Source organism: Lemur catta, chromosome 17, assembly GCF_020740605.2.
Source record: "Lemur catta isolate mLemCat1 chromosome 17, mLemCat1.pri, whole genome shotgun sequence".
Taxonomy (NCBI): Eukaryota; Metazoa; Chordata; class Mammalia; order Primates; family Lemuridae; genus Lemur; species Lemur catta.
In genome coordinates this window covers 4,771,718-4,796,293 of record NC_059144.1, presented here as the reverse complement: position 1 = coordinate 4,796,293, position 24,576 = coordinate 4,771,718, and the positions used below count along the sequence as shown (strand labels likewise).

The window sequence follows — 24,576 nt, the reverse complement described above, 5'->3', positions numbered from 1 at the left end:
CCAAGCAAATGAAAAAACAGGATGGGCCCTGACTTCTCATTGTAGAAGGTGAGATTTCCTCTCTGGTATCCTCAGAAAAGCTGCCCTGGCCTCATGTTCCAGTCTTGGCAAAGCGACTTCTCTCAGTGGCTTGATCTGAACAAGATACTGTTTAGGGAAGACACATTAGCTGAAAATGCCTCAGTTAATGTTAGTTTGGGGTGCTGATAGAAGCCTACATTTGATTTAAAAAAGAGAGAGAAAGACACTGAAACATAGATTTAGCCATAACTGTGTGTGTAGAAAGTTATTTTACACATCTTTGAAGATCATTTTCGAAAGCAAGATGCTAGGTCCCTTTGTGTGGAGATCACCAAAGGACATCTTCAAGAGGTGACTGTCCCAAAGGTGGGCAGATGGATTCTGGGCTCAGGATGACTCTCCTGTGGACAGTATATACCTGGATTCAAAACTCAAGCAGCTTAGACGCTTATGTGGAAGATACTCTTGGAGAGTTAAACAAAACGGTTTCTTTAATGTGAGAAGGGAAAAGGTCATTGCATCCAAATGAATGGACTTTCCATATTATATGATTTTTTAAAAATTAAACTTCTTATTTTGAGTTAATTGTAGAGTCACATGTGGTTGTCAGAAATAATTCAGAGTGATCTTTGATCTTACCTCCCTCAAAGGTAACATCTCGCAGAACACAAATGTATTAGTATCACATCCCTGGTACAGACATTGGTACAATCCTCCCATCTCACTCAGGTTTCTTTTTGCTCACACCTATCATTTGTGTGTGTGCATAGCTTCATGCAAGTGTATCACACATGTATGCTTGTGTGTCCACCACCACAGCCAGGATGTGGGCTGTTCCCAGCACCGCAAGGGTCTCTCCTGGTGCCCCTTTCTGGCCACACCCACCTCCCTGTGGCCCCACACCTGCCCAGTCCCTAAACCCTGGCTGCCACTAATCTTTCCTGAGTTCCTGTGATGTTGTCTTTTCAAGGTTTTACATAAATGGAATCATACAATTGTAACCTTTTGGGATTGGCTTATTTTCACTCTGAATAATTCATCCAGCTTGTTGCATTAACAGTCCATTCCTGCTGAGTAATGTTCCATGGTGTGGATGTACTGCAGGGCTTGACCATTCCCCGCTGAAGGACATCTGGGTTGTTTCCACTTTTTGGCTATCACAAGTAAAGCTGCTATGAACATCTGGGCACAGGTTTTTGGGTAAACATAAGTTTTTATGTCTCTGAGATAAATGCCCAGGAGTACAACTGCTGGGCCATATGATAACTGCATGTTTAGTTTTATAAGAAACTGCCAACCTTTTTTTCTGCGGTGGCTGTAACATTTTATATTCTTACGAGCAATTTCCAGTTACCCACAGCATTCCCAGTATTTGGTGCTGTCACTGTTTTATATTTTAGCCATTCTGAAAGGTGTATAGTGGTATCTCACTGTGGTTTTAATTTGCATTTTCCTAATGGCTGATGACATTGGTCATTCATCATTATTTGCCATTTGTATATCCTCTTCAGTGAAATGTCTCTTCATATTCTTTTGCCCATTTTCTAATTTTTTTTTTTTTTTTGAGACACAGTCTGGGTCTGTTGCCCAGGCTAGAGTGCCATGGTATCAGTCTAGCTCACAGCAACCTCAAACTCCTGGGCTCAAGTAATCCTTCTGCCTCAGCCTCCCGAGTAACTGGGACTACAGGCATATGCCACCATGCCTGGCTAATTTTTTTCTATATATATTTTTAGTTGTCCAGCTAATTTCTTTGTATTTTTAGTAGAGACAGGGTCTCGCTCTTGCTCAGGCTGGCCTTGAACTCCTGACCTTGAGCGATCCTCTTGCCTCGGCCTCCCAGAGGTCTAGGATTACAGGCGTGAGCCACAGTGCCTGGCCATTTTCTAATTTTTTTTAACTGTTGAGTTTTCAGAGCTCTTTATATAGTCTCAATGCCAGGCCTTTCTTAGGTATGTGGTTTGCAAATATTTTTTTCTCAGTCTGTGTGTACAAAAACCTTTTTTTTTTTTTTTTTGAGACAGAGTCTCACTTTGTTGCCCCGGCTAGAGTGAGTGCCGTGGCATCAGCCTAGCTCACAACAACCTCAAACTCCTGGGCTTAAGCGATCCTACTGCCTCAGCCTCCCAAGTAGCTGGGACTACAGGCATGTGCCTCCATGCCCAGCTAATTTTTTTTTTCTATATATATTTTAGTTGGCCAGATAATTTCTTTCTATTTTTAGTAGAGACAGGGTCTCGCTCTTGCTGGTCTCAAACTCCCGACCTCGAGCGATCCACCCGCCTCGGCCTCCCAGAGTGCTAGGATTACAGGCATGAGCCACCTCGCCCGGCCCAAAAACCTTTTGATAGGAATTGTATTAAACCTATAGATCAATTTAGGGAGAACTGACATCCTTACTATGTTGAGTTTTCCAATCCATGAACATTGTATGCCTCTCCATTTATTTAAGTCTTCATTGATTTCTTTCATTAATGTTGTGTCATTTTTAGCAATATAAGCCCTGTACATAGTTTACTAAGTTTATACCCCAGCATTTTAACTTTCTTTGAAGTAATTGTAAATGGTATTGTGTCTTCACTTTTGGTCCTCACTTGTTTCTTGTTGGTATATAGAAATGCAATTGATTGTTGTGTGCTGATCTTGCATCCCACAACCTTGCTGAGCTCACCTACTCAACCCAAGAGCCCTGAGGGATGGGGAAGAGGAGTCCCCACACAGTGCATGCTCAACAGAGATACAATGGTAGAGGAAGAAGCCATTGTGACTGCCCCATTGTGTGGGGACAGACTCAGACACCCAGGCGTGCAGCTGGTGAAAGGGAGAGTTGCACCTAAGCCAGGTCCCTCAACAATGAAGCCTGTATCACCCCTCCTTGTCTGCCAGGCAGGGTGGGGGATGTTGAAGTCCCCAAGCCAATGGCAGCACCCAGAGGAAGGCTGTGAGGGACCAGGTCCTTGGAGAAGGGGTGAGCACAAGGTGAGGAGCAGGAGGCAGAGGAGATTGGGGAGAAAGATGAGGGGGGAAGAGACAAAGGGAGAGCTGAGGGGGAGGACTCGTGGACCATCAGGGGTCTCAGAGTGGGATAGCCTGGTGGCTCACCATTCTCTGGGTACCCCTGGGTGAGCTCCATTTATTTTTTTGTTGTTGTTATTGGACAGGACTCCACAAAAGAAATCCCAAAGTGCGTGACTCCATCTGACACATGCACACTCCCCATGCTAAGCCCTCACTGCAAATGCTGGAACCTCATGGTCAACTTGCTCACACTCAGGTGTGGATGACAGATGGGGCCTGTTGAAACAGATGAACGTTTAAGACAAAACATAGGAACAATATTGTGCATGACAGATAACAGGGATGTGTTTGAGGGACACGTCTCACTGGTGCCTCCACCCAGACAGCCTCCTTGGGTTTCCCCAGAGCAAGCCAGGCACAGCTGTGGGGTCAGGCTGTTCTTACAGATATGCTGGGACACCCCCTCCTCTCTGCCTTCCAGCCCACATGCCTCTCTGTCCTAAGCAGAGGGACAGGAGACTGTGCCTACTCCTCTGCCCAGCTGTTTCCCCAGCTGCAAAATGCAAATAACAACCAGGAGAATGTGTTGTGGGGCTGTCTACTGGGGGGGAGGGGTGCGGGCGGAGAGCAGACAGGCTCTTCCTGGCCTCCCCTTCCTCCTCTTGGCCAGCAACGCTGCCCCCCCCCCCAGCCATGCTTCCCCACCCCCAAGTCTGATGACTAGTCTGGATGTGAGGCTTTCTGCAAATCCAGCCTCCTCTTACAGGCTGGCCTCTGCCTCTCCCTGTGGCTTGCTTGGACCTCAGGAATTTGGGGTCCAGAGCCCCTTTCAGGAGATGCAGACTTTTGCTGGGGCAAGTTACTTCAAGTCCCCGTTTCCTGCATCCTGCCCACATGGGCTTGTCCTGCGTGGCTGTGACCCGGGTGGCCCCTTCAAGGGGGGACTTTTGTCCCTATTTTTGTAGCAGGGACTTCCATCCTAAGGCTGAAGGAGCAGGGTCCCACTTCACCGACGGGTCCTCTTTCCACCTGATGGGTGGGGACCTCCTTCCCCAGCTCTTCGGGGTGGGCGGGGACTGACCCAATTGCCCCACCTCCGCAGGCGGTCCTGGCGCACGCGGGCCACTCCTGAAGTCTGCACCGCGGAGACCGGTCGGTGACTGGGCAGGGCGCGGCGGGCGATGGCGGAGCCGGCTGGGGCCGGGCCAAGGGTGGCCGCGGACGGGCCCGGAGCCTCCAGGGGCCGGACGGAGACAGCCGAGGGCGAGCCGGGGGCCGCGGAGACCCGGGTCCCGGGCGCACGGCCGGCCCACCGTGCCTACGCGCGCCGCTGGGTCTTCCTGCTGGTGGTCAGCCTGCTCAGCTGCTCCAACGCCATGGTACGGCCGGGACTGACGAGGGGGTGCCGGGACGGGGGAGCCCGCGACCCGAGCCAGCGGCTCTGTCCTCGGTCGCTCCCAGCCAGCGGGTTTCGTTTTCATTCAGCTACAGCAGAGCGCCCAGGTCCGGTCCGAGGTGTGGGCCGCTGGGCAGCGAGGGCGCCCTCTCCAGGCTGAGGCTGGCGGCCGTGGAGAAAGGGGCAAATCAGGGCACGGAGCAGGGCCGGGTGCCTGGGGGGGGTCTGCCAGTCGCTGGGCCGCAGCCCCCCACCCACCTCCTCCCAGACCCTCCCCAGCCTCCCGTGGCTCCAGCCAGAGGTCTAGGATCCCTCTCCCCAACCCATCATACACAGGTGGGCTTGGAGAAGGAAACTTCCTCCATGCTCCCCAGCCCCAGGACAGGTCACCCAACTTGCCCCTGGACAGGCTTCCATAGGCACCAGAGTGGAGGGAGGGCTTGGAGCTGCCCTTGCCGCCCTGGGGCTCTTTGAGGGGCTTCCTGCTCTGGCACACCTTAGGCTGTTATGGCTCTGTCCTGCCACCCGAGCTCCCAGGCTGTGGCTGCCCCCACATCACCTCCCAGGCGTGCCTCTCCCTCCCTAATGTGTGTGCAGGAACCTGCCTGTGTTTTCTGGCCCTCCCAGGGAACCTCAGGAACTGGTTGGGCAGCACTGGCCACTATGCAATGGGAAGCTGCAGTTGGCAGCAAGACTCACAGTCAGGGAGGTGCCATGTCGCCATGGGACCGTCAGGACGCCAGATCTGCTAGCAGGGGTGGGGCACGCAGTGTAGGGGGATTGGGAACTGCGGGCTCTTGCTCTTCTTTTGGTGCCCCTGCAGGCAGGTTCCTGGGGCTGGTTCTCTCCCTCCTTGCCAGGCAGGTGTGGAGAGCCAGCCCAGCTGACACCAGCTGCATCCGCAGCAGGGCCCTGGGCTCTGCTGGTTGCCCAGTGGCCAGGTCAAGCCCTCGCTCCTGCTGTGGGCTGGCTCCCTGGTCCCCTGTCTAGACACTAGGGAAGCCACAGCTGGCTCTGGGTAGTGGTGAGGGTGCAGAGGGTGCTCCTTGGACACTCAAAGGCACTCTACTGCAATTCTGCACCTTCTTATCTATGTCATCATGGAGCAAACAAAACTCTGCCCCCACACCGAGAGTTGCTGTGGTCACCACAGGGAGCAGACAGTATCATATTCCCCCAGCGATGTGCCCCTGAGACCCACAGCTGCTGGCCTGCTGCCAGGGACCAGGGATCCTAAGTGCCGAGAGGGCAGGTGGAGCAGAGCTGGGAATGGCCCCAAGGAGGGATCCAGCATCCTGGATATGGGGGTGGCGAGGCTGGGAGCAGAGGAAGAGAGTTCTTGCACATGACGAGTTAGATAGCGGTGCTCCCTGCATGTCTGTGCCCCATCTGGCCATGGCCTCAGCTCTGGGGAGGGACAAGAACCGAGCTGTGAGTGGGCAAGGGATGGGCTTGGCTTAGCAGGGCTGCTTTGTGAACAGACACCTCGCTTGTCTCACTGGGCAAGGCCAGGCAGGAGGGGGCAAGACCAGGCAGGAGGCGGCAGGGCCTGGGCGGGGGCTCTTTCTGAGCCTGGAAAATCTGTCCCTTGCACTGTCCTGAGAAAAAAGGAAGAAAAGGCAGCTATTGCCCAAGCTCACTGTCATGTGAGGCTTAGCAGTCAGGCCTCCAGCCTCACTATGTGTGGGGAAGCCGGGGTCCCACTGCTCTGCCACGGAGGGTGTGCCCTGGAGCGCCTCCATCCTCAGAGTTGGATTAATCATGACCTTTGGTGAGTAGCACATCCTTGCCACTGGTCCTTGGCTGCTAGGCACCGCTATCATAAGTAAGGCCTGGCGACTCCCCCTTTGGCCCTCCCTTCAGGGTGAGCTGATCACCTCCTCTGGGAAGCCCTCCCCACAGCTCCGAGTGCACTTGTGCTGTTTGCTGTACATCTGTGGGGTGGAGTCGTCCTGGCACCTGATGATGTCGAGGGTGGGAGTGTTGTTGCTCTGGGGACAGTCTCACCTGTCCAAACACTGAGGTTTCCTACAGGGGAGGTCGGTTGGCCGTGGGCAGGGCCGGCATACACTAGAGGTGTTTCTACCTGAGACTCAGTCCTGAGTTTGCAGACAGGCTAGAGGTACCTTTGCCCATCCCCAAAGCAAAGGGCTCCGAGGTCCCTCCCGCCTCTGGACACTGCCGTCAGCTGCCCTGCCTGGCTCTGGGCCCCCCACGCCTCCTGCCCTTGTCTGCCTGGGATCTGCCATGGTGTCTCCACCACCTTCTGGACCTCAAAGTCTTCCAGAATGTGCTCCCCTGCCCGGCCCATCTCGACACACTATGTGTCCTTGCGACCAGGCACCAGGGCCACACCCTCCCTCACCCTGGCTTCTCGCCCTTCACTTTCCGAGCTCCAGGGCCACGTCCGGGTGACTCCACCCCTCTGATATTCTGGCCTTGCTGTGTCTCCCTGTCCACAGCCTGTCACTCCCCCCCCCACCTTCCACATGGCGCCTCCCGACAGTGCATACTCCCCCGCTAGCAGCCATCACCTACCTCAGAGGGTCAGGTCGAGTCCTGGCAGGGCTCATAGTCCTGCGGGCTCTGGTCTGCCCCCCAGGCTGGTCCACAGTCAGGGTCCACGATCAGGGAATGGTCTCCAACTCTGCCACCAGTGGGTGTGTCCTTGGGCAGAAAGACCCCATGTCCGTGTTGGGCTGAGTCCCCACGGCCTTTACAGGCCTCCCTCAGGTTGGCCAGCAAAGCTGGGGGCAGCAGCGGGCTGGGGCCAGAGCCTGGTGGGCAGTGTCTGTGGCCCCTGAAGCTGACTCCTGTGTGCTCCCACAGCTGTGGCTCAGCTTCGCACCTGTCGCCGACACCATCGCTGAGCACTTCTTCCTGTCCACGGAGCAGATCAACTGGCTCTCACTGGTCTACCTTGTGGTGTCCATCCCGTTTGGTGTAGTGGCCATCTGGATGCTGGACTCTGTTGGGCTCCGGGGGGCTGTGAGTCGGACCCCACACCACGACTTGCTCTGTCTGAGATGGGGAAGGGTCCCCTGCATTTGGGTGGGAGAACTACTGCCTTCTCCCCAGACCAGGGTCCACCACCTCTACCAGCCAGGCTTCCCAGGCAGAGCAGTTGGGGGGGCAAGGAGGATGGTGGTCTGGGTGCTGGGAGGGCAGGCATCTGGGGACCCAGGGGGGTGCCTGTGCTGGTGGCAGCACTCCTGACCCCATCCCTACAGACCATCTTGGGCGCCTGGCTGAACTTCGCTGGGAGTGTGCTACGCACCCTGCCCTGCGTGGCCGTTGGGACCCTCCACCCATTCGCCTTCTTCATGGGTGGCCAGAGCCTCTGTGCCCTGGCCCAGACCCTGGTCATCTTCTCTCCAGCCAAGCTGGCTGCCTTGTGGTTCCCAGAGCACCAGCGAGCCACAGCCAACATGATCGCCACCATGTGTGAGTGCAGGGGTGAGGCCACCTGGGTCCCCTCTGGCTGTGTGCTCAGATCCTCTGCTGCCCTGGCTCTCAGCTAAGGCAAAGGACTAGCGCCAAAAAGGCTCCTGTGGCCTGGACACAGCGAAGCTGATGTGTTTCTCTGTCCACCCAGCAAACCCCCTGGGCATCCTTGTGGCTAATGTGCTGTCACCTGCACTGGTCAAGAAGGGCGAGGACATTCCCATTATGGTGAGAGCTAATGTGGCATCTGTATGTGTATGTGTGTGAACACACAGGCATATTGTATTGTGCATGTGTGCTCTGTGTGTGTAGCCATGTACATGTGTGTGCTGTGCATGTTCTGTGTGCATACACATGCATATGTGTGGTTCATGTGTGCTGTGTGTGGTGTGGTACCTGTGCATGTATGGTATGTGCATGTGTGTGCTTGTGCATATGTATGGTGTGTGTGTGTCTCTGTGCAAGTGTGATACACATGCTTATGTATGGTACATGTATAATATGTGTGCTGTGTGTCTGTGCATACCTGTGCATGTGTATGGTATGAGTGTGTGTGTGCTTGTGCATGTGTGTGGTATGTGTGTCTGCATGCACATGCATGGTGGTGTGAACATGTGTGTGCCTGTGCACGTGTGGTGTGTGCATGTGTGTCTGTGTGCAGTGCATGCATACACATGTATATGCATGGTGCATTTGTGCTGTATGTGCATACACGTGCATGTGTGTAGTGCAAGCATGTGTGCGCTGTGCATGTGTGTGCATACATGTGGTGTGTGCTTACACATGTATATGTATGGTGCATGTGTGCTGTGTGTGCACACCTATGCACATGTATGGTGTGTACATGTGTATGCTTGTGCAATGTATTGTGTGTGTGCATGTGTGTATACCCGTGCATGTGTGGGGTGTGTGTACATACATGCATACCTGTGCACCCACACCTATCTGTGTGACCCACCTGGCTATGTTAAGACCTGCTTCTTATGTGGGTGTGCAGTGGGCAGTTAGATGCGGAGTCTGGTGCTCGGGGAGGTCAGGCTGACGTTTTCAAGGAGGGAGCCATCCTTGACCGTCTGCGGAAAGCCAGGGCTCCTCATGATGCCCCGCAGCAGGTGTGGAGGAAGCAGAGCAGCTCTCACAGGCCCTGGGACCCAGTGGCCACCCGAGAGTGGGCAGGAGTGACTGGGGAGAGTGTAGAGTTTGCTGCTGGCAGCCCAGAGCAGGGCCGGGGCGCCATGTGGGGTGTGTGTGTCCATGTGGCCTCCTGTGCACATGCATACCCTTTCCCCAGCTGGGCGTCTGTGCCATCCCTGCTGGCCTCGCCTGCCTGCTGGCTACCACCTGCCTCTGGGAGAGTGTGCCCCCCACCCCACCCTCCGCCGGGGCTGCCAGCTCCACCTCGGAGAAGTTCCTGGACGGGCTCAAGCTGGTTGGTGCTGTGGGATGGGGCAGGGTGGACCTGGGGTGGGAGCCAGAGGCCGGAGAGGGGCGCCCCCATCCCCACCCCAGTCTGAGCAGCCCCTCCCCTCCAGCTCCTGCGGAACAAGGCCTACATCCTCCTGGCCGTGTGCTTCGGAGGCGGCACTGGGATCTTCTCCAGCCTCATGGCCCTCCTGGAGCAGATCTTCTGCGCGAGTGGCTACTCCAGTGTGAGCCCTGGGCCCTGCCTCTCACTGCCTGACCTGGCTGTAGTGAGGTGGGGGTGGTAGCTGTGGGAGGGGGCGGGGGGTTGGATGGGAAGTATTAATAGCAAGGCCCTAACCCCGCAGGGCTCCAGGGAAGGGTCACCCTCAGTATTTAGGCATGCAGATGGGAGGCCTTGTTCTGCCCATACATCCCCAGGCTGTGCCCTCTGCCCTCTGGCACCAGTGCTGGGTGTGTCTGTATGTACCTGTGCACGTGTGTGGTATGTGCATGTGCATCTGTGTATACACGTTTGGCTTCTGCCCTCTGCTTTCTGGCATCAGTGCTGGGTGTAGGGTTTAAGGGACATGTTTCTGCCTCTGCCAGGGGCTCAGAGGCATTAAGGACCCATGGGGTGGGAACAGGCCCTTCCCTTTAGCGATTGTTTTGATCTTGGGGCAGGGGGTGGCATGGCATAGGACCCCCCCTCCCCCGCCCCAGCAGGCAGCCAATAGTGCAGCTGTAGCCTGTGTTGTCATGCCTGGGCCTCAGGCACAGCATAGTGACCCTACGGTGAGCCCCTTGGTGACAGTGTACTGCCTAAGGGTGCTAGCCGCCTCTTGGGCCCCTGGCAGCTCCCTACCCCAGTAAATTGCCCCAGCCTCTCCTCTCCTCCTCCAGGAGTTTTCAGGCCTCTGTGGGGCTCTTTTCATCGTGTTTGGAATTCTGGGGGCGCTGATTCTCGGCATCTATGTGGACCGGACCAAGTGCTTCACCGAGGCCACCAAGATTAGCTTCTGCCTGACCTCTCTGGCCTGCGTGGCCTTTGCCCTGGTGAGAGTGCCCTCAAGCTGAGACCACCGTGCAGGGTTGGGAGAGGGTGCCCCAGGCAGAGGGGCTGGGTTGTGAGGCCTTGGATGGGGCAGTGGGCAGCTTGGCTGGAATAGATGTCTGGACCTCTCAGGCCCAGCCCCTGCCAGCTGGGGTGGCCCCTGGGCGGGGTGGGGCTTCCTCACACCCATGCAACTGAGTCTGCTGCCTGCTCAAGGCCGGTGGATCTGACCAGGCCCCCATCCTCTGCCGTTTGCTGCCCTCAGGTGTCCCAGCTGCAGGGACAAACCTTTGCCCTGGCCGCCATCTGCTCGCTGCTTGGGCTCTTTGGCTTCTCGGTAGCGCCCGTGGCCATGGAGCTGGCAGTGGAGTGCTCCTTCCCTGTGGGGGAGGGTGCTGCTGCAGGCCTGGTCTTTGTGCTGGGGTGAGTGTCCATCTGCCCCCGCCGCACCCTGGGAGCCCAGAGACCCTCCTCTGTCCCACCTCAGGCTGCCCAGCCCAGGCCCCTTTTCTATGAATTAAGGAGCCTGCCTGCTCTGGCAAGGGCTGAGTGCATACTAAGCACCTGGGACAGCCATGGGGGCCCATGCCAGCCAGAGCTGTGCACTGCCCTCGGAGTGACCGGTGGCACAGTGGGTGGCACAGGTGTTGGCTCCTTCTCAGGGTGGCATCTGGCTCTGGTGGGTGGGCAGTGATGTTGGCAGGGGCTGAGGGCCATGTGTGTCCAGGCAGGTGGAGGGTGTGATTATCATGGTGGCGCTGATGGCGCTGACTGTGCGTCACCGAGAGCCATCATTCTCCACCTGCAAGCATGGTGAGGACCCCCTTGACTGGACAGGTGAGTGCCCCTTTGGGAGCCCCGGGGAGCAGAGGCCAGGCCACGCCTGCTCTGTTGGAACAGCCCTGGAGCCCCCACTCCGTGCCCTGCCTCTCGGCCCCATTGGCTCTCCTCAGTGGGTGGGTGCTGGTGGGGTCAGAGGTCAACAGGCAGAACCCCTGGGGTCAGCATGGTCCGTGAAGCCCAGAGACCCTGACAAATGCCAAATGCCAGTGTGAGTTGTTTTAAACCAGGGAAAGAGAAAGAGAAACAGAGAGAGACATGGTGGCAGAGATCTGAGAGTGGAAAGGGCGGGAGAGGGGGGAGAGAGAGACAGAGATAGGGAGAGAGACAGGCAGACAGAGAGACAGAGAGAGGGAAAGAGACAGAGAGATATGGTGGCAGAGATCTGAGAGTGGAAAGACGAGATGGAGGGAGACAGAGACAGAGGGGAGTAGGGCAGAGATCAGAGGTGGGTGTTGCACACCCATTTCCTGACCCCATGCTGGTGACCTCAGAGCTTACAGCTCTTGGAACCTGGATCTGCAAACACCTCCTCACCCTTTGGGGTCTGCCAGAGGCTGGGAACAGGGTTTGCTTCCAGGGTTGCTCTGTGTTTGGTTAGTGGGGTGTGCATGGGTCGGGATTATATCTGCCCATCTGTGGCCTCTAGGCTTGGCTGTGCTCTCATATGGGGAGCTCTGGCTGTGGTGACAGAGCTGTGTGCTGTGTCCCCAGGGTCCCTGCTGCTGCTGGCCGGCCTGTGCACCCTCTTCAGCTGTGTCTTGGTGCTCTTCTTCCACACCCCCTACCGGCGCCTGGGGGCCGAGTCTGGTGTGTCCCCCTCTACCCAGGACATGTGCCCAGGAGCTGAAGACCACGCGTCCAACCCTGAAATCACGCCCTGAGGCTCCCCCCACGGCACTCCAGTCGGTTCTTCTGGCTCTGCCTCCCTCCTTTAGGAGCGGCCACGGTCTGAGAGACTCTGACCAGGGACAGCTTGTGATGGGGAGGCTGGAGGGGCAGGTGTGGGCCACCGTGGCTGTGCCAGCCACGCCTGAGAGCCTGTCACAGAAACTCAGGGGCTTTGGGGCACCCAGGACACGGCCAGGCAGGGTGGACCCTGTGGCTGCACGGAGAAGAGCTACTGTCCTGCGGACACTGACCGGGCAGGACCCTCACAGCCAGGGCCAGGCCAGACAGGCGCGCTGGAGGGCGGCGCAGCAGCCGCGCCGCAGTGGGCCTGGCACGGGAGGGAGTTCGGCTGAGGCGCAGCGCAAGGGTGGGGTCCCGGGGGCTCCTCAGGGCCGAGTCAGGAGTGGACAGGTGAAGGGAGCCCCCTCCGCTGCTAGCCGGGGAGAGCCGGTCCCAGCCCGCGGCTGCGCACACCCCGCGCCCCAGGCGGACACTCGCAGGCTGTCAGTGGGTGCACGTTTATTGAGTGGGCGCGGCCGGCGGGGCCCTCACTCCTTTTCCTCCCCGTGGGTGATCACGTAGCTCAGCGCCCTGTAGCCGAGGTTGCCCACTGCGTCGACGGTGGCGAACTGGAACATCTGGTCGACCTTCGAGCAGTGCGCGGCGATTACAACCCACTGCTACACCGCGGCCGCTCTGGTCTGGCTTCCGGTCTGACTTCTGCGCGGGGGCGGGGAGGGGCGGAGCCTAGTGGAGGGGCGGAGCCTAGTGGGGGGGCGGAGCGGAGACGAACCGACCGCCTGGGCCCTCTGCCCGACCTGAGCCCATAGTCCGTACGCCATTCCCAAGCTGGTCAGCGGTGCCCAGGTGTCCAGCACCGTGGGGAGGGCTATGTGAGGTGTGCGGTGAATAGGGTCCTAGCAGGTGGGAGAGCTGTGGTCGCGCCGCTGGCGCGGGGCGTGCGGGATGGGGGTTGGGGGATGGGACAGCATTGTTGTGAGCCCTGCCCCTCAGGCCAGGACAGATGGCACCGGCCCGCTGGGTGGCCTCCAGCCGCTGACCTAACCCCTCTGAGCGGTTCCGTCTCTCAAATGGGCACTTGAAGGGCCGCGGTGTTGCGGCCTCTGGGGCCAGCGCCTCCCCCGGCTGACCCGGGAGCCCCGCTGGAGAGAGGGCTGTGGGGGAAGGGGGCGGGGGCCGTGGCCGAACCGCATCTGCGGTCATCTTGTCAGCCTGGGACATCAGCACACGTTTGATGCTGAGGAGAAGGAGGTGAAGGAGCCCAGTTAGGCTTTGAGAAAGGGGTGGGTCGGGGGCTGGCAGGGGGGGTGACCCATGGGGGGTGGGTGCTGCAGAGGCCAGAGGGTGGGGCCCACGTGCTGCACCCGCACCCTTCCCCGCAGGCGTGGCACCTCTGAGGTCACCACTCAGATGTCATCACTCCTGGGGGCTTGCCTGGGGACATCTGATGGCGAGGAAGACTAAGGGAGAACAGAGGCAGTGCCTGTACACCAGAATATCCCCTTTCCCCAGCTCTGGGCACCAGGCAACTCTCCATAAAAGGGGCTAAAGACAGAGCACAGGTTAGAGGAACGATGGCCACCTGGGGTGCCTGGTGCCTGTGCAGGGTCTCCACTTAGTTATTCCAAGGACTCAGGACCTGGGACAGCGGCTCAAGGCCCTGCAGCTGGTTAGAGGCTGGGGGCAGGGGGCGGGGCTTCGTGTCCAGGTGGCCAACAGTCCCTCGCTGGGGCAGTGTCCCTCAGATCCTATTGGGGGAGGCCATCAGGGAGCCCTTGGAGACTCCAACATACTGCCCAAAGCCTGGTACTCACTATTCCTTGTTGGTGCTGCCTTTGCCCTCGGGGTCCAGCATCTTGAAGGCATTTAGAATGGTAAGAGTCCTTGAGCCCTAGGCATTTGGGCTCCCAGTCCTGCTCCAGGCTGCCAAGGACAAACAGGGCAGGAGGGAGACCAGCGCTGTTCCCAGGGCTCCAAGCCTCGGTCCACATGGCACCTTCAGCCTAGAAGTCCCCAGGGTTAGCCCAGGCCTGGAGTTGGAGGCAAGTGCTCCGTGAGGAGGGACCAAGCCCTTGCCAGCTGGGCCGGCAGCAGGTGTGGGGCAGGGAGTGAGTGTCTGAGCTCACATGCTCTGGGGTGGCCGACAGGGGCCCTACCAAACTGGGTCCCAGAATGCCAGGTCCTGGGGCTTCCCATCAAGAGATCGGAAATTGTGGACATTCATGTGAAATGTGTGGATTTCTAAGTGTCAGGAGCCCCACCCAAGGAGGAGGAGGCTGGCCCCAGGCACTCACCACTCAGTTTCTCCCCAAACAGGTTCAGGAACATGGTGAAGTTGATGGGCCCTGAGGCCTCCTTAAGCATGGCGTCCAGCTAGTCATCCTTGACGTTGATCTTGCCTGTGGCAGGCACGGGGTGGGTGTGTCACTGGGGAGGACCCACTATGCCCCATTGGTCCTTGCTGATATGTCTGCTGTTCCACCGGCAGGCAGGCAGGTGGCCCCAGAGCAGTGCCAAAGGAGGGGGGACAGGAGGTGCTCGGCCAGGCCTGTTGGGGTGCAGGCTGGGATGTGTCAGCCTCACCCCAAACCCTGAGCCTCGGAGACTAGTGTGGAGGGCAAGAGCAGAGGAGGCACAGGCCTTTGGAGACACTGTGATCTGCCATTGTTATGAGGGAAGGTGGGTCACTTATGGCCCCCCACCCAGGTGGAAACCAGTCCCCAGCCCCCAGGGCAGGACCTCAGGCCAGAGGCAGCTGCTGGGAACAGGATGCCCCTGGTGAGGAATGGTGGCTGGGCAAGGCTGCGCAGCGCTCGGGTCTGCTCTGCAGAGGAGAGGGTGTTTCACACTCTCCCTGGAGCCCCCTGCTCCACAGCCCACCCTGGGTTTTCATGCTTGGGCTGTGCCACCCACCCTGTCTCACCCTGGGATGCTGTCTGGTAGCTCTGACCAGACCGGGCAGCTGCAGCCACCCCCACACAGCCTGCGGGGATACGGGGTCAGCCTTTGAGGCCAATGCCCTTCCACTCAAGGAGGAAGGGTGAGGGTGTCCAGGTGGACGTTCCCCACTTGCCTTCTCTGTGGGCTGTGATGCGTTCTGCCCCGGCACCTACCCAGGGAGGCATAGGTGTCCTTCAGGTCCTCCTTGTCAATGAAGCCATCTCGGTTTTGATCCATGAGCGTGAATGCCTGGGGACCAAGGCCAGGTCGCTGTGCTGCAGCTGGCCAGTCCCACCCCTGCCCTCAGCCCCCAGCTCCTCGGCCCCGGGGTGAAGACAGGCTCCCATTCCTACTGGCTCTGGAGTGAGGCCCACATGGGGTCTTCCCAGCACAAGCTTCTGGGAAAAGGGGCTCCTAGTGAAAGAGGAAGTCTCACCTCCTTGAACTCCTGGATCTGAGTTTGCTCGAAGTTGGAGAAGACATTGGACGATGCCCTCTGGGCAGGAAGGGCCCCGCCTTCCTTCTTCTTGGTCTTTCTGCTGGCCTGAGATGAGAGAACCGAGGCTGAGAGTCCCTAGGCTGGCTGGGGGAAGCTTCTGGGGCACCCTGAGTTTTGGGAGACTGAACTCAGAGGAGGGCCCTTGGGGCTGGAGTGGCCGGGCAGCTGGGGAGCATGCCCGCCCCAAGCCTGGGTGCCTGGGGGGCAGCTGCAGGTGTCTGGTGTTGGCATACGGAGTAGGGGAAGGGCAGTGGCTCCCAGAGGCCCTGAAAGAACACAATGGGCTCAGCTCAGGGCCCTGCAGGAGCCAGCTTAGCCTCTGAGGGCTCAAGGGGCAGATGGACTCCATCGGTGGGCTTGTTATGGGCACTGGGCTTCCATGATGGCCAGGACCCTCCATCCTGCCCCAGACTGTCACCATGGCAGCATGGGGCATGACCCTCCCACCCCCCACATCCATACCCACACGTGCACACTCATGTGCATGTTCACACACGCACGCACACTCATGCAAGTGTGCACACACATTTAAACACACTTGTGCACGTACACACGCCCCTGCCCCAGTGCCTGCCTGGCCACCCTCACCATGCCTTGGCTGCCTGATGCGATGCCTCTGTGCTCCTCCCCGCCCAGGTCCAGCCCATCTTAAGCTCCTGTCTGGTCCCCCAGGACAGCTCAGACTTCGGCTGCCACTCCCTACAAGGACAGGCTTAAGGCCACCTCAGGGGACTGGACAACTGCAGAGTGAGCTTCAGCAACCCGGTGGTGACTCAGTCATGTTCACCCTGCCCCACCCAGGAAAGCTGCGAGTCTCCTGCCACCCCGACCAAGAAGACCACTTGCCCACACTCTTGGCTGAGGAGCTGAGGGCCTGCTGGGGTACCCTGAGCCGTGGCAGGGCTGCAGGAACTGCAGGGGCCTGAGGAAGGGGCACCTTTTCCAGGTTTGCACAAAATTGCTGTGAGTGGCCCCGGTGACTGGTCAGCAAGCCTTTGCATAACACATTCTGTGTGTCAGCAGTTTCTGTGGCACTGTCCTCACCTCCCTGCCTCAGTAGCAGACAACAGTCAGCCCACAACCCTGGCCATGGGATCCCCCGCCCCCATTCTGGCCTCATGGCTGGAAGCTCCTGGCCTGGCCCATGGAACATGATATTACCGGCTTGGAAGAGCACTGAAGGTGGCCAGCCTGCCCTGGCCCAGGGCCCAGGTCTTCCTACTACACCGTAGCCTTGTGGGCAGAGTCTGGGGAAGGGACCTGGCCTGGGGGCCATTTGGTAGTGCCAGATATCAGAGGCCACCTCAGGGTCAGAACCCAGATGCCCTGGTCCAGGGTGGGTCTTCAGGCCAAGCAGGACTAAGGAGGAGGCCTGCAGGTTGAGCAACATGGCCAGGTGGGACCCAAAGCCTGGAGAACAAACCCTCAGAGTCTCCTGGGCCTGTGGCAGGGAGGGGCTGGGGGGGAGGGGCAGCGGAAAGCAGGACACAGGGCAGCCACAGCCATTGGTGCTGCAGCGGGCGAGGGGTGGGAGCGAGTGTGTGTAGCCACTAGAGCTGGGGGGTCCCGTGGGGCACATGTCTGAACCATGTCGAGTTTGCCAAAGCTGGAAAGACAGAGGTGCCATTGGAATGCCCACTGCAGCAGAGGTCCCTGGTCGCAGATAGTTTCCCCTAGGTGTCACCTCATGCAATCCCCAGGGTCAGTGGATCTTCAGAAGGCGCTGACACCCTGAAGTCGAGGACCCTGGAGAGGCTTGACCTGCCTGGGACAGATGTGGGGGAGGCTGCCAGAGGGAAGAATGCGTGACCAGATGTGGGAAGTGGGGCAGGGCTAGGGAACGAAGGGCAAGGATCTGAGTGGGACCCTTAGTGGCACTGGTGGGCTACAGCAGTGGGGATTGCTACACTGAGATCTGTACTCAGAGGGCCCCTACAGCTGCCAGGAATGTGAACAGAGCCCCCTGGGAGGCTCCCCGCCACTGGAGTCTGAGCATAGCACTAAAGATAGCAGCAGAGCCTGGGAGAGTATTGGGATTCTGCACCGACAGCTGACCCCAACAGGTGCAGAGGCCTCAGCAGGCGGCCCCAGTGTCCCAAGCCAGGTGGGACCCTCCCCCCCAAACTCTTAGGAAGGCCCCTGAGCCACAGTAGGTCTCCACCACCTTCAGGGGCGCTCCCCAGGTGAGCGTGAATGTGTGTGGCCTCTGCTGGTGCCCCTGTCCTGCCTCCCCTGGAAGCTGCTGTTACATACCCCGCCACTTTGGCCCCATCATAGGCCCTAGAGACACTTAGTTTTGATTCTGGAAGCAGAAGTTGCTGAGGAGTCTGGTTTATTTTAAAATGCAGTGAAGGAAAAACCTGGTGTCACCTGAGGGCATCTGCCCAGCTGCTTAAGGGCAAAAACGGGAGCAAGGGGTGCCCAGCTCCCACCCACCGAGGTGTGCTTTGTGCCCTGTGGGATCGGTGTGGCCAACACTTCCTCAGGCAGCCTGGGGGGCAGGGGACAGCATGATCCTGGCTGCCTGAGAACAAGGTTCAGGCAAGAAGGCCTCAGGCAGGAGTCTTCAGGGGCTCCAGGTCATCCTCACAGAGGGTAGAGAAAAGGGTGGGGTGGCCCTATAGCATTGGCCTGGTCTCCTCAGCCCAGGAATCAGTGCAGATGAATTCTCATTTCCTAGCTGGCGGGCCCAGGGTCTAGATTCCAGAGTAAGCCAGGAGAGGGTGCAGCCTCTGCCCAGGTGACTAGAGGGCAGCTCATACCTCCCTAGGTGCCCAGGCTGGCCGGGCTCATTGGTCCTCTCCCCCTCAGGATTGTGAGCACCTGCCATGTGTCCTGGAGTTTTCAATGTTGCATTTTATTCACTGAAGATTCATAGTTAAGTTCTCTTTGTTGGCTAGGCACAGTGGCGCATGCCTGCAAATCTAGCACTTTGGGAGGCCAAGGTGGGAGGATCGCTTAAGGTCAGGATTTGGAAACTAGCCTAGGCAACACAGCGAGACCCTGTCTCTACAAAATATATATTAAAAAATTAACCAGGTTTGGTGGCAAGTGCCTGTAGTTCCAGCTATTGTAGCTGAGCCAGAAGGAGTGCTTGAGCCCAGGAGTTGGAGGCTGCAATGAGCCATGATCAAGCCACTGCACTCCAGCCTGGGTGACAGAGGAGACCCTGTCTCTTAGACAAAAAGTTCTCTTTGTAAACACATGGATTTGATGGTGAATAAGAGTGGGCCTCTCCCCATCCCAGCAGAGGATATTAGTGGAGCCCCAAGCCTTGGTTCCCAAGGAGTTTCTGCCCTGAGCAGTGGAGGGCGAGGAGGTTGGAGCACAGGCAGTAGCAGGGAGGTACTGAGGCACTACTGCTTTGTTGAGGCAAAGAGAGCTGATGGCAGGAGGGGGGCCCAGAACCCCAGAAGAGTGGTGCTCCCATGTAGGCTCCAGGCCTGTTTTCCATGGGAACGGTGTGTCAGCACAGTGGCATAGCTGGGAGGCTGTGGACACCGCTGGTTCCATTTTTGGGCAGCCCCCGCCAGGGATGACCACAGGGCTGTAGGACACAGGTAGCTATTGTGAGGTGGGCAGAAGCCAGCAGAGACTGGTGTGGGAGCAGAGTGTTCCCCAGGCCTGGGTTGAGGTGAGCCTTGGAGCGTGGGACTGTGGGATCCCGAGGGCTTGAGTTTGATGGATGAAGGGAGCAGCATGTGTTAGGGGTGGTCTTCCCAAGACCCCAGCCCCTCCTCTGGATGGGAGTGTTGAGGGCTCCCAGGGTAAGGAAGGTCTAGCCTTGCTATGGGGCCAGAGCCTGGGACTCAGTGGTCGGTGATCTGAAGGCAGGGTGGTCGCACGAAGAGGGCACCGAAGCGCCATGCTCTTCCTGGCCGGTCTGAGGGAGCCCACTGTAAGGTTTTTGGATGGTTGGCGCCAGAGAAAGAAAGACGAGCAGAGTTGAAAGGGGTAAGCAAGGAGGCTTTATTTGAGCGCTCCCGGGCAAGGGTAACGGGTCCCAGGAGAGGGTCCCGGGAAGTCACGCCGTCCTTAAGTTTTGAGTAGGCTTATATATGTTTTTAGAGTTGAGGGATGGGGGTTTCTTTGGCGCCAAGAGTTTCCGCGTGAAGAGTTGGGAATTTTTAGGGCAAGTATTGAGAAATAGGAGGGGTTGGTGGTATGTGTGGACTCCAGGAACCAAGACCCTTATCAGGGTAACCATCCAGGTGTGGTTATTCTTTAACTTAGCTGGCCCTGCAGGCATTGTTTTCGGCAGGTCTCGTGGGCTTCTTTTTTTTCATTAGGGAGGGGAGGGGTGCCCGCCACCAGCCTTACACCCAACCTGTGCTAGGCTCACTGGGTACCAGGGACCCGGCTCCCGGCCCAGCACTGCCCTCGGGGGCTGCGTGCCCAGGGGCTGGGATGAACCTGGGGGCCGGCCCGGAGCCGCCCTCGACCTGAGAGCTCCAGGGCTTGGAGGGTATTCTCCCAGGCAGGAGGGTAGAGCCGACTTGACTGGACGCACGCCCGACCCCTCCCTGGCAAAGAAGCCCACCCACGCCGAACGGCTCAAGACTCCGCCGCACAAGGCCACAGCACATGCGCAGCCGCTCGCGACCGCACGCCCGGCTCTTGTGCGCGTGCGCGCAAATGACGTAACCCGCCGAACGGGGCGTACCGTCACCCTCCAGCTACCAGGGGGCGCCGCCGGAGCGCTTTGGCTGCCACGGCGCGTGCGCCCCTCTGGTGCGCATTTGCTTCCCCGCTTTCCGGGCCTTTGGGCCGTCCTCTTCAACCCTTGAGTTGTGCTTCCGGTGCGAAGATCAGGGCCAAGATGGTGCCGCCGGTGCAGGTCTCTCCGCTCATCAAGGTGAACCAGGCTTCATGGCCGCCGCCCGGTGCTCGGAGCCCTCGCGAATCCCGGCCCCCGCCCCGCGCCCCCGCCCCCGCCCCGCGAATCCCGACCCCCGCCCCGGTCCTCCCGCCCCGCGCCCCCGGCCGCGCTGACTGCCCTCTCCCACTGCTCTCTCCTGCAGCTCGGCCGCTACTCCGCCCTGTTTCTCGGCGTGGCCTACGGAGCCACACGCTACAGTAAGTGACGGTGGGGCCAGGGCCGGGGGCTGCTCGGCTTCACTGTGGGACTCCCAGTGCCGTTTAGTAAATCCCAGCGCAGAAAGGGGACGGGGGCGGGGGCGAGGCTGCAGGACACATCCTCCATCCTAGACCTGCAGAGGCGCTAGCGGACTTGGCCCCCGGGGCGCAGCCACAGCGCAGACGTAGGGTTGACTTGAGATCAGCTTACCCACAGTGCAGGCTTCTGAGGCCCAGGCAGGGACTGGAAAGCGCCTGGTTCTTGATGAAAGCTGGTACTGAGCGGGTGTTGGAGTGCTGAGGTCTGACGGAAGGCAAGTGGGCTCTTTTTGGGATCAGGATCAGGCCTTGGCCTGCGTTGAGGTAAAGGAGAGTAGATAGCAGGTGTATCTGGTTCACAGCATCGCTGAAGACACCTTGACCTGCGGACTCAGTTCCTTTTTTGCAGCGTTTTCAGTGAATTGAACACCTGCCCCCTCAACAGGTTACCTAAAACCCCGGGCAGAAGAGGAGAGGAGGATAGCAGCAGAGGAAAAAAAGAAGCAGGATGAGCTGAATCGGATTGCCAGAGAACTGGCAGAAGGTACCTGCATCACTGGTTTTTGATTGTCCCCTCCCAAGTTTTCAGGAAAAATAGCTGGTCTCCAAGTGAGCCCCCTATTTGAGGGTGGGGCCGCCTCTCCTTTTGTCTAGCAGTGGCCCAGTGTGAAGAAGAGTGCTTGGGTTCTCCTTTGTGGAGGAGGCAGCGGAACGGGTCTTGGTGACAGTCAGTCTTTGTTGAGGCCCAGGCCACACGCTGCCCATGTGAAGCCACTTTACCCCCACTTAGAGGCCGTGAGGTGAACACACTTTCCCGCTGACGCCCTCGGCAGAAGTCAGGTCCGGGTGTGCAGGGTTAAGGAGACAAAAGGAGGACAGTTTAAGTAGGGCACGGCTGAGTTCTGCTAGAGTTAGATGTTGGATCATTTAACACCTGGAAATCTGAAGTCCTTTCCAGTTGCTTAAGAATGTAAAAATGCATGTACTTTCTTTCTAACTTTCAGCCCAAGAGGACAGCATATTAAAGTGAGAAGTCTGTGCCAGCCTGCTTTTCTCCAGAGCAGCAGTGGATGAATAAAGCTTCCTGTGTTGTGTGATTCTCTGGCTCCCTCTCATCTACTGGCGTCAGTTGTCTTGATTTACTGGACTCAAGTTCGGCAGTTGTACTCTGTGTTCGCGGTTTGTTTGGGGTGGAGGATGGGGAGGGGGTTTCAAAAGAACTAATTGGCATTACCAGTCACAGACCCAAAATGTATCGCACAAACAGCGAGAAGTGCAGAAACCCATTGCTTGTTCTGTCTGGGGCATCTAGCAGGCCAGACCCCCAGTTGGGCTTTGGCCCTCTGCCACCTCCTCACAGATCCTCCCTTTGATCCCAGGAGGTGGCCAGGTCAGACTTAAAGACTGAAATCCAGGGATGTGGCCTCCTGAGGACAAGGCCAAGTGCTGCCTGAGCTGTTCAGAGAGGCCGGGCCTGTGCTACCCGGCCTCCCGGCGCCTGCTGGCTGCGAGCCTGTCAGCCCCTTGCTCCGGTGGTTTGGAATGGAAAAGGCGATGCTGCTGTGAATACTTCCCAGCTATATGCCTTGAGCAAATTTCTAGGCTTTGAGCCCCAGTTCCGTTTGTAAAATGAGTTCGTTTGCCTATGGGAAGAGAAAATGAGAAGCCCTACAAGTGTTTTAAAGCCTTGTGCTTGGTTAGGGTGAGGTTTGAGTGAGGGAGGTGACATGTGCCTCCCGAGCTCGGTGGGGTGGTATCCAGAGGGGCTGTCTGCTGTTGGGTCTTTCTGAGAACCCCTAGGAGCCCCCAGTCACAGGCTCTTGTTACCAGGGGTCACTGACCGGTGAGATGAAAATTAAACTGGCTCTTCCAGTGGGCCGTCCCTGCTCAGTGTCGGGAGCTCATATCACGAGTTGAAAATCCTTAATTGCTACCAAACAATACCCATTTCAAATGTGAGTCCTGTGATGTCCCACTGGGTCTCCTGCCTCTGCCCTTCACTCTAGGCTTACCAGTATTAAGTCACTGGGGTGCGTGGTTGCTGCTGTAAGGAAAGCTGCCGCTAGAAGGAGATCCTGGGCCCATTGCCAGGTGCTGCCATTGAGGCCCACCCGACCTCCCTGTAAGGAAGGGAGCACTCCACGTGGCGCTTGGTACAGATCGTTTCTGCTCAGACTGCTCAAGTCGGATGGCTGCTCTGCTGGTGGCCATGACCTTTCTGGCAGAATTTCCCAACGAGTCAAATACAATTGTTCTCTGCTGTAATTCTACCACATAAAAAATGGGCATGTTGTTTTCTCTTTATTTTAAATCTCTGGTCTTGTGTTTTTTCCTAAACCAGATGAGAAACAACGTCTCTGAACCTATCTGTTTACCTATATACACATATATACACGTGCAGTTGTGAATGTTCCATTCAATGATTTTAGACACAGTTCACAGACCTTTTCAGAGATCTGGTGGTAACTACTACATATCCAAAAAATGGATGAGTAATGTAGGCTACACTGTAAATTATTCATAGTTGGCTTTATAAAAACACAAACCTTAACAAACCCCCAAAATATCCAAAGTTATCTTTTGTTTTTTGAGACAGAGTCTTGCACTGTTGCCCAGGCTAGAGTGAGTGCCATGGCGTCAGCCTAGCTCACAGCAACCTCAAACTCCTGGGCTTAAGCAATCCTACTGCCTCAGCCTCCCGAGTAGCTGGGACTACAGGCATGCGCCACCATGCCCGGCTAATTTTTTCTATATAGATTTTTAGCTGTCCAAATCATTTCTTTCTATTTTTAGTAGAGATGGGGTCTCACTCTTGCTCAGGCTGGTCTTGAACCCCTGAGCTTGAGCGATCCACCCGCCTCAGCCTCCCAGAGTGCTAGGATTACAGGCGTGAGCCACCGCGCCCGGCCCAAAGTTATCTTCAGTCATTTTCTTGGGCTTCCTAACCTCTTGTACCGAACTGCCACAGGCAGGGCCTGAGTCCTAGTGTATGAGTGGAGTGTGGGAGCCGTCGGGTCCCCATGGGACTGGTGCTCACAGGATGCAGCAGGTTGAAGACTTGGGAGCTGGGCCACCATTGCAAATTTCTGTGCCCACTGCAAGAGAGGACAAGACCGAGAGTGAGAACCGTGTACTGGCTGCACCAGCCCAGTGTCTTCCCCTCTACTTCCTGTGTCCTCTGCCAGCCCCTGTAGGAGAAAGGACAGCCTGGGTCTGTGACCAGAGCAAGCCGATTAGCCGGGGCTGAGCCTGCCTTAGTGCTTTAGCCCTGTTGACACTGTGCTGGGATTACTCAGTACTGGCCTCCCACAGCCCTGGCCGCCTTATTTACGGTGTTCTGTCGATAGTGTAGGATCGCAGGGAATAGCAAGCAAAACCCCAGAGCTAGGTGGTCGAGCACAGGCCACACCACGGCCACGATGTCACTGGGGTTCTAATTTGGGGTACACTGACTTGTTACAATTGAGTCCCGTTCCCATAATGTAGGGTGAGGAGGTAAGTGCTCCGGACACTGTATAGGACTTTTTAAAATCGTAGCTTGCCTGCTTTCTGGGGTTTTTTTTTTTTTTTTTTTGATTTTAGGTTTGTTTTGTTTCTGAGGGTGGCGTGGGAGGAGAGGTAGCTTTCTGAGTTACTGGATGGTGGAAAAAGTGAGCTGTTAAGCAGTCAGTGGGCTTTCCTGTTGTAAAGGAAAGAACACAGGTGCGTCCTTAGGAGAAACGTGAGTTCACTGGCCAGGAGGGCGAGGAAATCCTTCACTCTGGGTCTGTTAACCAGACGGAGGCGGCGTGCCCTTTCCGTGGGATGGGGCCTCCCCACCACGGCCCCTGCAGTGGGAACCTGAGTGGGCCAGCGACAGGGCTGTCTGAAATCTGCTCTGTCCTGTGATTCTCTGCCTCTTCACACGCTACCCGGGAGGTCCACCAGTGCTGCCCC

General features: G+C 57.6%; 3 protein-coding genes across 6 annotated transcripts in view; 2 read left to right on the top strand and 1 right to left on the bottom strand.

Moving 5' to 3' along the window:
* Window positions 1–4,187: 4,187 nt before the first annotated feature.
* On the top strand, window positions 4,188–12,722 carry SLC49A3 (solute carrier family 49 member 3). 3 transcript variants are annotated; one of them, XM_045529306.1, is made up of 10 exons: window positions 4,189–4,418; window positions 7,265–7,423; window positions 7,666–7,879; window positions 8,031–8,107; window positions 9,171–9,308; window positions 9,412–9,528; window positions 10,184–10,336; window positions 10,600–10,757; window positions 11,062–11,171; window positions 11,889–12,722. In XM_045529306.1, the coding sequence occupies exons 1-10, from the start codon at window positions 4,221–4,223 to the stop codon at window positions 12,056–12,058; spliced, it is 1,494 nt and encodes a 497-aa protein (XP_045385262.1). In that variant the 5' UTR covers window positions 4,189–4,220; the 3' UTR covers window positions 12,059–12,722. The 3 variants fall into 3 exon arrangements, with proteins under 3 accessions (XP_045385263.1, XP_045385264.1, XP_045385262.1); XM_045529307.1 differs by lacking the exon at window positions 9,171–9,308 and having other exon boundaries at window positions 4,188–4,418; XM_045529308.1 differs by lacking the exons at window positions 9,171–9,308; window positions 9,412–9,528 and having other exon boundaries at window positions 4,188–4,418.
* A 7,544-nt stretch (window positions 12,723–20,266) lies between these two features.
* On the top strand, window positions 20,267–21,737 carry ATP5ME (ATP synthase membrane subunit e). The gene is made up of 4 exons (XM_045529304.1): window positions 20,267–20,380; window positions 20,547–20,601; window positions 21,086–21,184; window positions 21,645–21,737. The coding sequence occupies exons 1-4, from the start codon at window positions 20,345–20,347 to the stop codon at window positions 21,668–21,670; spliced, it is 216 nt and encodes a 71-aa protein (XP_045385260.1). The 5' UTR covers window positions 20,267–20,344; the 3' UTR covers window positions 21,671–21,737.
* A 1,744-nt stretch (window positions 21,738–23,481) lies between these two features.
* The window catches only part of PDE6B (phosphodiesterase 6B), a 34,171-nt gene continuing 33,076 nt past the window's right edge, over window positions 23,482–24,576 (bottom strand). For both annotated transcript variants that reach the window (XM_045529302.1, XM_045529303.1), the window contains one exon: window positions 23,482–23,735. In XM_045529302.1, the coding sequence (XP_045385258.1) occupies window positions 23,674–23,735 (62 nt within the window). In that variant the 3' untranslated portion in view covers window positions 23,482–23,673. The remainder of the gene's footprint in view (window positions 23,736–24,576) is intronic.